This window comes from Procambarus clarkii, chromosome 91 (assembly GCF_040958095.1).
Source record: "Procambarus clarkii isolate CNS0578487 chromosome 91, FALCON_Pclarkii_2.0, whole genome shotgun sequence".
Taxonomy (NCBI): domain Eukaryota; kingdom Metazoa; phylum Arthropoda; class Malacostraca; order Decapoda; family Cambaridae; genus Procambarus; species Procambarus clarkii.
The window spans coordinates 4,300,403-4,313,485 of NC_091240.1; the positions used below are offsets into that span (position 1 = coordinate 4,300,403).

General features: G+C 56.5%; 1 protein-coding gene across 2 annotated transcripts in view; it reads left to right on the plus strand.

Annotated features, from left to right (window-relative positions):
• The window catches only part of LOC123773937 (uncharacterized), a 106,139-nt gene that overhangs the window by 68,345 nt on the left and 24,711 nt on the right, over window positions 1-13,083 (plus strand). For both annotated transcript variants that reach the window (XM_045767921.2, XM_045767922.2), the window contains exon 3: window positions 2,559-2,669. In XM_045767921.2, coding sequence (XP_045623877.1) covers window positions 2,559-2,669 — 111 coding nt within the window. The remainder of the gene's footprint in view (window positions 1-2,558; window positions 2,670-13,083) is intronic.

The following is a 13,083-nucleotide window of genomic DNA, read 5'->3' on the forward strand; positions in this document are numbered from 1 at the left end:
GTGAAACAACGTAATTATAAACAAAATATAGTATGTCCTAGGCCTAAATAAATATTCCTAGGCCTAAATAAGTATTCCTAGGCCTAAATAAGTATTCCTAGGCCTAAATCAGTACATGTGTGTATTAGATCTAAGAAAGGTTAGGCTTTGGCTGTCGCCTTGTTCTTTTACCTATGGAACACTCCACAATGTGTACTACCATTAATAGTAACTGTACGTACTATCCTTGCATGACAGGCTGAGGATACCTACCTGTGCGGCGTTGAGGTTACCAACACTGCAGCAGGTGTGGGCCGCCCCGGGTCACCCTCCTGACATACATGACATGGTGTCCCCCCCGAACCCTGTGGCGCGGGAGGGATGTGTCCTCCTCATTGAAGGACATCTCGAGGGATTGTGAAAGCCGATGAAATATTTACGGTAGAGGAATTTACTGAAAGTTTGGAGGAAAGTTGTTTTTTGCGTAAGAAGTTGATTTTGCTTAAGAACCACTCCAAGCCGTTTGGAGTGGTTGATGGGACCGCTCGGGCAGAGGTGGTGGAGTCCTGGTCGTGCTCTGGTCGTGCTCTGGTCGTACACTCCTCAGGCTCTAGTCTTATTCACCACGCGGCGCTGGCAGAGGGCTGCAAGCGCCAACAGTCTGGTTGAGTGAGCCGTCAACCGTAGGGTTGGTCAGAAACATGGCAGTGTGGGGGAGAGGTGGGTGATAAGGGAGTTCAGTGATCCCCGGGACTCCTTGAAGGACGTGGGAAATGCTAGTAATATTAGACTTGTAACAGGGCCCCTGGGTCTGAAGGCCCTCTGCTGTGTTGCTACGGTGAAAGGCAATTGCAAGGTAAACACGAGGGTAAGGAAACTGGGTAAGTGAGATGGGGTGGAGGTGGATGGGTCTACTTACAGCTATGACTGTTGATCCTGGGGGGCCGCTCACGCCGTAGCAGTCGACTTAGTATTCACGAAAGAAGTTTCGTAAGAAAGAAGTTTCTTACCGCAACTTAGCATTCGCGAAAACAGTGGCGGTAGACCTGGCATTCACAGAACCATACATGGAAGACCTACCATACGTGGTCACCGGCCGCCCCCGGTCTGTGACCAGGGGTGACTGGAGGAATGATGGGTGGTTGGTGTGGGTGGGGAGGATAGTTGGAGGATAGAGAGGGAGGGGGCGGTTGTAGGGGTAATTGTGAGGTGGGGGGTTAGTATTGTGGGAAACAGTGACGCTGCAGGAGTCGACGACATTCCAGCTTGACTATTCTTATGGTAGGTGCTGAGACGCGGGTGGGCGGGTTGACTGGCTGTGGCGGCCACTCCGGCCACCTAATGCTCAGCCCCGCGGTGGGTTGTGATTACAGGGCTCCTGGCCTTCAGGTGGCGGCTGTAGGTGTTGTGGTGGGTGAGGTGCAGGGGAGGGAGCCAGACCTCACTCCTCGCCCCTCCTCTCGCTCCCTCACCATACACTTTCCACTCCATACCTCCTCAACCTTGTGTGGTAGGCGTTGTGTACATTTTCCTCCACACAGTGTAAACCTAGTGTTGCCTTCTGTGTTGCTGGGCCTTGCTGGGCCTTCCTCGGCCTTGCTGGGCCTTCCTGAGCCTTTCTGGGCCTTCCTGGGCCTTGCTGGGCCTTGCTGGGTCTGCCAGACTCTACCAGTCCTCGCGGGGAATGTGGTACTCGTCCTCTCAACTAATAGTTCCTATTTTGTACGTTACGGTAACCAACTTTAAAAATGCAACCTGCTATTTTTATCGGCCCACATATATCTACGTTTTCTATGCATCGAACTCGATAGGTTAGGTGGGTTGCTTAGGCTCACTCGTTTCTGATTAGGCTAGGGGGTTGGATTTTTTACGGAGTGGCAAATCAAGAGAACGGGGCTGTGCAGTGAAAGCCCCGGCGGCGATTGTGGTTGTGGTGGTGGTGGTAGTGGTGGTGGTTGGTGCTAGTGTTGCATGGTTGCCATATGCAGCATTGCTAAACCAGTATGACTATAGCATTTGGAAGAGATATATGCGTACACGGAGCTGTGATATGTTGACCAGACCACACACTAGAAAGTGAAGGGACGACGACGTTTCAGTCCGTCCTGGACCATTCTCAAGTCGATGGTGAATGATTCGGCCTGGGATATGACGGAGGGAAGGAATGGGGTCCCAGTCTCTTGGACTATCGGGGATCGAACTCCGGTCCGGCAAGAAGCGAGGCCTCCACTGTACATACCGACGAGTCAAGAGTTGATGGAAAGTTGATGGATGTACAAAATAGGACATTATCATCCTCCTTATGATGATGACCAGACGACACACTAGAAGTTGAAGGGACGACGACGTTTCAGTTCGTCCTGGACCATTCTCAAGTCGATTGTGAATGATCTTATGATCTCACTTGCCCTGGTGTGATGAAGTGTGTATATACCTTTGGTGTTGAGCGTTGGTTAATGTGCTATGGTTACCTGTGGTGTTAACCTGTGGTGTTAACCTGTGTGTTGTTTACCTGTGTGGTATTAACCCGTGTGGTGTTTACCTGTGTGGTGTGTAATTAAGGTGTGTTTCCTCGCCAGTGGAGCTGTACCTGTCCCCGGTGGAGACCTACTGCGAGAACATCGACTACCACATCTTCAACGAAGACAGCGACACCTCCAAGTTCACTGAGGACGAGATGGTCAGATTACGTGAGTACCCGCGGCTGCCTTCACTAGTAACACCCTCCAGGTTCAAATTCAAGTATTGAAATTGAAATAAGTTTATTGAGGTAAAATACACACAAAGGGATGAGGTAGCTCAAGGTATTCTCACCCCGTTCAGTACATCGTGTTAATACATACATATACACACATCACAAACAATAAACATATTTTCAAACATTTTGAGAGATAAACATCTACATTTCCTAAAAATTCAAGTATGTTTATTGAGACAAGAAAGAAATACATCTCAAAGGGATAGAGTAGCTTAGGCTATTTCTACCCCTCTAAACACCCTCCATGGCTTGGTTTGGGGGAGGGGGGGGGAGGGGTCTTTTACAGGATGCTGCCAGCAACAGCCTCACCGATCAAGGTAAGGTAACACCGAGCGTGACCTTCGAATAAGCAGGGTCTTGTGTAGAAGAAAAACTCGACCAATTAGAGGTAAACTTAGGGTCTGGAAGGTAAACTCTCCGGAAGTGTTTATCTCTAAACACCTCCAAGGAATACCTGATCAACCAGGCTGTGATTCGTACGTCAGGCTGCGAGCAGCCGCATCCAACAGCCTGGATGACCAGATGACCAACCGGGAGGCCTGGTCGGAGAGCGGGCCGCGAGGTCATTGATCCCCAAGGTAGGTAGGTAGGTAGTAGTGGGGGTAGGGGGGGTGAGGGAGGGGGTTTAAGACTCCTTTCCCCCGCTCCTCGGGGGGTTGATAAAGGCGTCAAGGACAAACAGCTTCTCGGGTTAGTAAATATATTCAATGGTGGAGGAAATCACTCACGAGTTTTTCTGCTGTAATTGGAGGGATATTTCCACGACAAGTAGATTGGTGCGCGCGCCGCCGCCGGCTGTCTCAACCTGACCCCTGAAGCCGGGGGGGGGGGGACAGACTACCTTACCCCATTGGGGGGGGGGTGTAAGGGAGGCTGTAAAAGGCCTCGAGAGGAAGGGAGGTAAGAAGGGAAGCTGACTACATACCTTGAGGTGCTTCCGGGGCTTAGCGTCCCCGCGGCCCGGTCGTCGATCAGGCCTCGTGGTGAAAATAACTCCACGACAAATGCTGTTGTGGAAGGCTGAGCTTGGGGGCTGCTGCTTGTATTGAAGGATGCATGTCCCCCCCCCTCCCCCATCTCTTACCCTGCTGTAATTAGATAACGATATGAATTGATAAAGTAGGGAAACTGGATTTACGACTAGATAAATCTAGGAAACTAGATTTATTCCTCCAAGGAGTGCCGGACCAACCGGGCTGTGGTGGGTATGTGGGTCTGCGGGCCGCTCCAAGCAACAGCCTGGTGGACCAAACTCTCACAAGTCAAGCCTGGCCTCGGGCCGGGCTTGGGGAGTAGAACAACTCCCAGAACCCCATCAACCAGGTATCAACCAGGTAGATAATCTCAGAATACAGCCAGGTACAAAGCAGGCTACGCCAGCAGTGGGTGCTTGTGCTGTAGTGAGGTAAACAAAGGGGGGCGTCACTAACAAGAGCCCCTGTTAGTATCCAGTCCAGAAATTACAGCCTAAATGATGGTCCGGGATATAGGAACGTGTGCGTACTGATGCTTGGTGCGCGTATGGTTACTTGTGTGAACGCAAACACTACGCGGGGTGTGTGTGGCCTCTTGCGTATGGAGGATATGTGCGCGTTGATGATTGATTGATGAAGATTAAGCCACCCAAAAGGTGACACGGGCATGAATAGCCCGTAAGTGGTGCCCTTTTAAGCCATTACCAGTATCAAGAGCTGATACTGGAGATCTGTGGAGGTGCGACTGCACCCTGCGTGACGGGAGATATCTCTCTGATTCTTTGAGATTGGCGCGTTGATGAGGTTCTGGGAGTTGTTCTACCCCCCAAGCCCGGCCCCGAGGCCAGGCTTGACTTGTGAGAGTTTGGTCCACCAGGCTGTTGCTTGGAGCGGCCCGCAGGCCCACATATACCTGCTTGATGGGGTTCTGGGAGTTCTTCTACTCCCCAAGCCCGGCCCGAGGCGCGTGTTTGTGTGTAGGAAATCCGCCACCACTGACGGCAGCAGCAGTATGTTTAGCCGTTGAACGGCCAAGTTTTACTTGTACTGCTGCTGTCTTCCTAGTCCAGCCCCGCCCCCAAGCCTGGCCCCAAGCCTCGCCCTGCCTGACCCAGTGCCAGGTTGGCACGGTGCCAGGAGTATGGCCACACAGGCCAGGTGAGTAACTAGGCGCTCCCGGCATGTACAGCGGTAAGCCATTACTGCCTGTACAGCGGTAAGCCATTACTGCATGTACAGAGGTAAGTCATTACTGTCTGTACAGAGGCGCGCCATTGGTTGCAGCCTTCACTCGAGGACGGGCGGGCCTTATTTGAGGGGAAGTCTTTGCAACTTTACATAAATTACTTGGCCCAATTAAAATAATTGGGTGTCTGAGCTGTTGTGTGGGATCTGGTATAACCATTTATCTTACTCTTAAGCAATACATTAGGCCCCCTTGAGGTGAGTAGGCTATAAAAGCGTGTTGAAAAGCTATTAATAACCACGAGAGAATTGTTAGGGAGAGTGGGAAGAATTTGTAGTATAAATATGATACAAATGTATCGCAATATCCATGTCAACAAAGAAAATGAGACCATTCAGGTTCGTGAAGTGGGGGAGCTAAACTAAATTTTCTTGACTGTACCTGTGTGGTCTAAACTAGCTGAAGAGACCGTGGGGGGGTTGGGGCAGAGAACGGAGCATCTCCAGGTTCGTGGACCGGGTAAGGCACAAACGTTGCTACTGTACCTATATAACTACCCCGGTCGGTCGGCCGAGCGGACAGCACACTGGACTTGTGATCCTGTGGTCCCGGGTTCGATCCCGGGCGCCGGCGAGAAACAATGGGCAGAGTTTCTTTCACCCTATGCCCCTGTTACCTAGCAGTAAAATAGGTGCCTGGGTGTTAGTCAGCTGTCACGGGCTGCTTCCTGGGGGGTGGAGGCCTGGTCGAGGACCGGGCCGCGGGGACACTAAAGCCCCGAAATCATCTCAAGATAACCTCAAGATAACCCCTTGTGACAACTTTCTTTCCTGGTTTTGTGGTCCAGTTTGGTAATCTCCTCTCACCAGTTTGGTAATCTCCTCTCACCAGTTTGGTAATCTCCTCTCACCAGTTTGGTAATCTCCTCTCACCAGTTTGGTAATCTCCTCTCACCAGTTTGGTCTCTGGCTGGCTCTCCCACCAGTTAATTTTTAATTTTGCCCCGGAGAGCTAAGTGTAACATGTAGTGGGGTGTTGTACATGACCGCGTGTACAACACCCTCCCTAGTAGGAAGAAAACCCGCAGGGTTGTTCATCCCACCCTCCAGCAGGCTGTCTCCAACCTCCTGCAGCCTGTCTCCACCCTCCAGCAGCCTGTCTCCACCCTCCAGCAGCCTGTCTCCACCCTCCAGCAGCCTGTCTCCACCCTCCAGCAGCCTGTCTCCACCCTCCAGCAGCCTGTCTCCACCCTCCAGCAGCCTGTCTCCACCCTCCAGCAGCCTGTCTCCACCCTCCAGCAGCCTGTCTCCACCCTCCAGCAGCCTGTCTCCAGCCTCCAGCAGGCTGTCTCCAGCCTCCAGCAGGCTGTCTCCAGCCTCCAGCAGGCTGTCTCGACCCTCCAGCAGGCTGTCTCGACCCTCCAGCAGCCTGTCTCCAGCCTCCAGCAGCCTGTCTCCAACCTCCAGCAGGCTGTCTCCAACCTCCAGCAGCCTGTCTCCAGCCTCCTGCAGGCTGTCTCCAGCCTCCAGCAGGCTGTCTCCAGCCTCCAGCAGGCTGTCTCGACCCTCCAGCAGCCTGTCTCCAACCTCCAGCAGGCTGTCTCCAACCTCCAGCAGGCTGTCTCCAACCTCCAGCAGGCTGTCTCCAGCCTCCAGCAGGCTGTCTCCACCCTCCAGCAGGCTGTCTCCAACCTCCAGCAGGCTGTCTCCAACTTCCAGCAGGCTGTCTCCAGCCTCCAGCAGGCTGTCTCCAGCCTCCAGCAGGCTGTCTCCAACCTCCAGCAGCCTGTCTCCAACCTCCAGCAGCCTGTCTCCAACCTCCAGCAGCCTGTCTCCACCCTCCAGCAGGCTGTCTCCACCCTCCAGCAGCCTGTCTCCAGCCTCCTGCAGGCTGTCTCCAGCCTCCTGCAGGCTGTCTCCAGCCTCCAGCAGGCTGTCTCCAACCTCCAGCAGCCTGTCTCCAACCTCCAGCAGCCTGTCTCCAACCTCCAGCAGCCTGTCTCCACCCTCCAGCAGCCTGTCTCCACCCTCCAGCAGCCTGTCTCCACCCTCCAGCAGCCTGTCTCCAACCTCCAGCAGCCTGTCTCCACCCTCCAGCAGCCTGTCTCCACCCTCCAGCAGGCTGTCTCCACCCTCCAGCAGGCTGTCTCCACCCTCCAGCAGCCTGTCTCCAGCCTCCAGCAGGCTGTCTCCAACCTCCAGCAGCCTGTCTCCACCCTCCAGCAGGCTGTCTCCACCCTCCAGCAGGCTGTCTCCACCCTCCAGCAGCCTGTCTCCAGCCTCCTGCAGGCTGTCTCCAGCCTCCAGCAGGCTGTCTCCAACCTCCAGCAGCCTGTCTCCACCCTCCAGCAGCCTGTCTCCAGCCTCCAGCAGGCTGTCTCCAGCCTCCAGCAGGCTGTCTCCAACCTCCAGCAGGCTGTCTTCAACCTCCAACAGTCTCACCAGAAGCTAGGGGGGGTACCCATGCCCCAGGAAGGTCTCATTAACCTGTAATGGCAACCTTCCTTCCGCTGTAGGTTGGCATCATCGGCACTTCAGCCAATGCAAGTGGAAAGTCAGGCTTGTTGGACCTGGAAAAATTGCAGCGGATTGCTTTGCGAATTCTTACGAAAGAGCACTTGCAAGGCAATATGGAGATGACTTGAGAGAAGGGGGAGTTATACTTGCTCTTGAGAGGGAGTTATTTTCTACTGGAGCCCGAGGGAGGGTGGGGAGGGCTGCTGGAGCCCGAGGGAGGGTGGGGAGGGCTGCTGGAGCCCGAGGGAGGGTGGGGAGGGCTGCTGGAGCCCGAGGGAGGGTGGGGAGGGCTGCTGGAGCCCGAGGGAAGGTGGGGAGGGAGGGCTGCTGGAGCCCGAGGGAAGGTGGGGAGGGAGGGCTGCTGGAGCCCGAGGGAAGGTGGGGAGGGAGGGCTGCTGGAGCCCGAGGGAAGGTGGGGAGGGCTGCTGGAGCCCGAGGGAAGGTGGGGAGGGAGGGCTGCTGGAGCCCGAGGGAGGGTGGGGAGGGAGGGCTGCTGGAGCCCGAGGGAAGGTGGGGAGGGAGGGCTGCTGGAGCCCGAGGGAAGGTGGGGAGGGAGGGCTGCTGGAGCCCGAGGGAAGGTGGGGAGGGAGGGCTGCTGGAGCCCGAGGGAAGGTGGGGAGGGAGGGCTGCTGGAGCCCGAGGGAAGGTGGGGAGGGAGGGCTGCTGGAGCCCGAGGGAAGGTGGGGAGGGAGGGCTGCTGGAGCCCGAGGGAAGGTGGGGAGGGAGGGCTGCTGGAGCCCGAGGGAAGGTGGGGAGGGAGGGCTGCTGGAGCCCGAGGGAAGGTGGGGAGGGAGGGCTGCTGGAGCCCGAGGGAAGGTGGGGAGGGAGGGCTGCTGGAGCCCGAGGGAAGGTGGGGAGGGAGGGCTGCTGGAGCCCGAGGGAGGGTGGGGAGGGAGGGCTGCTGGAGCCCGAGGGAAGGTGGGGAGGGAGGGCTGCTGGAGCCCGAGGGAAGGTGGGGAGGGAGGGCTGCTGGAGCCCGAGGGAAGGTGGGGAGGGAGGGCTGCTGGAGCCCGAGGGAAGGTGGGGAGGGCTGCTGGAGCCCGAGGGAAGGTGGGGAGGGAGGGCTGCTGGAGCCCGAGGGAGGGTGGGGAGGGCTGCTGGAGCCCGAGGGAAGGTGGGGAGGGAGGGCTGCTGGAGCCCGAGGGAGGGTGGGGAGGGCTGCTGGAGCCCGAGGGAAGGTGGGGAGGGAGGGCTGCTGGAGCCCGAGGGAGGGTGGGGAGGGCTGCTGGAGCCCGAGGGAAGGTGGGGAGGGAGGGCTGCTGGAGCCCGAGGGAAAGCTTAAAGCAGTCAAATTGTACTCTGGAAAGGGTGGAAGACGTCACATAATGTATACATGGATGATACTGGAGCGTCGGGTCCCAAACATGCACACCAAAATAACTTGCTGGCGCGAAAGATATGGCGGGAAATGCAGACTAGACCCCTGAGTGAAGAGTGGATGCGTCATAGACACAGAGAACATTGTATGAACATGAGAGGTGTTCATACAGTGAACATCTCTTCAACCTCCTTCCTCTAAATGTAGGAAACATTGCCGGAACACAAATGGCGATATTCAAGAGACAATTGGACAAATTTTGCAGGAAGTGCTGTGTGATTGTACCTATGGCACCTCTGCTCCTCACTGGTTCTATTCTTGCGTTTCCTACTTGTGCAACCGGGCTCGGGGAATAGAAGAACTCTCGAGACCCTCTCCAGGTATGCTCCAGGTAAGTGCCGGACCCGCCAGGATGTAGTGGACACGTGTGCCTGCAGTCCCTTACAAGCAAACCACCTTTCAGATCAAGATATCACAAGCAGAGCCCCAGCCCGGTGGAGGGGGCAGGTAACTTTCCAAGTTTACTACAGGTAAACCATAGGTAAGGTAGGAGTTTACGGGTACTTGGTCTGGAGTACTCACCAGGTAACACGTCACTGATCGATGTACCTAGAGACACTTCCTGCCTTCCCCCCTTCCAACCCCCCAGCAAGCAGGCGAGGGGGAGACCATTACCTGCACTCAGCGGCCATCTACTTGCTGGCGTTCCAGTGACCCCCAAACCCCCTAGTTACTCCACACAGTGTGGTGAACACAGTAACTGTTCCCTTTCTTCAGGCCCTGCTGGCAAGGGAAATACACCCGGGGCCACTGGCCACCCTGAAAGATCTGGACGAGCATGGCAGGGTTAGCAAGTTATCTGCTGATGTTCAGACAGTACTGTTCCCTTCATGCAGGTCGGCGTTCAATCCCCGACCGTCTATATGGTTGAGCACCATTCTTTCTCCCCCCGTCCCATCCCAAATCCTTGTCCTGACCCCTTCCCAGGGCTATATAGTGGTAATGGCTTGGCGCTTTCCCCCTGATACTTCCCTCAGACAGTACTGTGTTTGTGCCTGTGGCACCTCTGCTCCTCGGAGGAGCAGAGGTGCCACAGGCACAATCTGCATTTCCTTCCGTATCTTTCGCTCCAGTATGTTGTTATTTTACTGTGCAAATTTGGGACCTGGTCCTCCAGTATCGTCCATATATATATATTATTTGGTATCTCTCTCGTCTCCTTTACATGGAGTACATTTTGGGAGCTTTGAGACGGTTCCAATAATTTAGGTGTTTTATCGTGTCTATGGGTGCCGTATATGTCCTCTGTATTCCCTCTAGTTCAGAAATATCTCCCGCTCTGGAAGGGTGAGTGAGTACCGAGCAGCACTCGAGGTGGGACAGCATTAGTGACTTAAACAGTATTACACAAACGTGGGATCCCTGGATTTGAACGTTCTCGTGATCCATCCTATCATTTTCTTTCCATAATTCCCAGGTCTTTTACATGTTTTTGCTTCTGTGAGAGAACTTTATAAACACCTCCAGGTAATACCTGATCAGCCAGACTGTGATGCATGCGTCAGGCTGCGTCCAACAGCCTGGTTCACCGGACCAACAGCCAGGAGACGTTCTAGTATTGGTCCCACTTGTACCCTAGACTAGAGCTAGCAGTGGTAACGTCTAGAAACCTGCTAACCTTATTGGATGATCCATAGATGTGCGTTGCTTCCTGCATGATAGAAGGATGATAAAATGGAGGATCTGGTGTAAATTTCACTTTGCCTCGTGTCCACTTGCGGTGTTGACCAGACCACACACTAGAAGGTGAAGGGACGACGACGTTTCGGTCCGTCCTGGACCATTCTCAAATCGATTGTCGACTTGAGAATGGTCCCGCACGGACCGAAACGTCGTCGTCCTTTTACGTTCTAGTGTGTGGTCTGGTCAACTTACTTTAGCCACGTTATTGTGACTCATCGCCTGCACTTGCGGTGGTTTGTTTGGCATTTCTCACCAGTGCAGACATTTTCTCATCTGGAGCTTTTCAGAAAAGAAAATGACGTTTCCCAAGCCTGGTAACATGCGTCTGTACCTCTGGTTGTCTGGTGTTGCTGGTCAAGATTGTCGTGTGTTGCTGGTCACGGAGCTTGTCATGGTCTGAGTGGTCCGTGAGGGACCTGTCTTAGTCTCAGTGGTCCGTGTGGGGAGCCAGTGACGGTGTGGTCACTGGCGGTCACTCACACCGGGGGACCTTAGTTGTGGTCCTCGCTGGTAAACAAGTAGGAAGGTTGTGTGCTGGAGACCTACATTCATGACCTCCTTCCCCCCCCCCACACTGCTCCTTCCCCGCCCCTCCCCCACACTGCTCCTTCCCCGCCCCCCCACACTGCTCCTTCCCCGCCCCCCCACACTGCTCCTTCCCCCCCCCCCCCACACACTGCTCCTTCCCCGCCCCCCTCACACTCTGCTCCTTCCCCGCCCCCCCCACACTGCTCCTTCCCCGCCCCCACACGCTGCTCCTTCCCCGCCCCCACACACTGCTCCTTCCCCGCCCCCCCACACTGCTCCTTCCCCCCCCCACACACTGCTCCTTCCCCGCCCCCCTCACACTCTGCTCCTTCCCCGCCCCCCCACACTGCTCCTTCCCCGCCCCCACACACTGCTCCTTCCCCGCCCCCACACTGCTCCTTCCCCGCCCCCACACACTGCTCCTTCCCCGCCCCCACACACTGCTCCTTCCCCGCCCCCCCCACACTGCTCCTTCCCCGCCCCCACACACTGCTCCTTCCCCGCCCCCCCCACACTGCTCCTTCCCCGCCCCCACACACTGCTCCTTCCCCGCCCCCCCCCACACTGCTCCTTCCCCGCCCCCCCCCACACTGCTCCTTCCCCGCCCCCACACACTGCTCCTTCCCCGCCCCCACACACTGCTCCTTCCCCGCCCCCACACACTGCTCCTTCCCCGCCCCCACACACTGCTCCTTCCCCGCCCCCCCCACACTGCTCCTTCCCCGCCCCCCCCACACTGCTCCTTCCCCGCCCCCACACACTGCTCCTTCCCCGCCCCCACACACTGCTCCTTCCCCGCCCCCCCCCCCACACTGCTCCTTCCCCGCCCCCCCCCCCCACACTGCTCCTTCCCCGCCCCCACACTGCTCCTTCCCCGCCCCCACACACTGCTCCTTCCCCGCCCCCCACACACTGCTCCTTCCCCGCCCCCCCACACTGCTCCTTCCCCGCCCCCACACACTGCTCCTTCCCCGCCCCCCCCCACACTGCTCCTTCCCCGCCCCCACACACTGTTCCTTCCCCCCCCCCCACACTGCTCCTTCCCTGCCCCCACACACTGCTCCTTCCCCGCCCCCACACACTGCTCCTTCCCCGCCCCCACACACTGCTCCTTCCCCCCCCCACACTGCTCCTTCCCCGCCCCGCCCCACACTGCTCCTTCCCCGCCCCCCCACACTGCTCCTTCCCCGCCCCCACACACTGCTCCTTCCCCGCCCCCACACACTGCTCCTTCCCCGCCCCCACACACTGCTCCTTCCCCGCCCCCCCACACTGCTCCTTCCCCGCCCCCACACACTGCTCCTTCCCCGCCCCCACACACTGCTCCTTCCCCGCCCCCACACACTGCTCCTTCCCCGCCCCCACACACTGCTCCTTCCCCGCCCCCCACACACTGCTCCTTCCCCGCCCCCCACACACTGCTCCTTCCCCGCCCCCCACACACTGGCCACCCTCCACCCTCAGACCCACCACCACCCCACCACCAACACTGGTGGTGGGGAAGGTGCTCCAGTGGATAAGGGAGTACTTAAGCAACAGGAAACAGCGAGTAACGGTGAGGGGGGAGACATCAGAGTGGCGAGATGTCACCAGCGGAGTCCCACAGGGCTCAGTACTTGGACCCATCCTGTTTCTAATATATGTGAACGATCTTCCAGAGGGTATAGACTCATTCCTCTCGATGTTTGCTGATGATGCAAAAATTATGAGAAGAATCAAGACGGATGAAGATAGAGACTACAGGATGACCTGGACAAACTGGAGGAATGGTCTAGAAAATGGCTGCTAAAGTTCAACTCGGGAAAGTGTAAGGTGATGAAATTAGGCGAAGGGAGCAGGAGGCTGAACACAAGGTATCATCTGGGAGGGGAAATCCTGCAAGAGTCAAATAGAGAGAAGGATCTGGGGGTTGATATCACACCGAACCTGTCCCCAGAGGCCCACATCAAAAGAATATCATCAGCGGCATATGCTAGACTGGCCAACATAAGAACTGCCTTCAGAAACTTGTGTAAGGAATCTTTCAGAACCCTGTATACCACTTATGTAAGACCAATCCTGGAGTATGCAGCTCCAGCCTG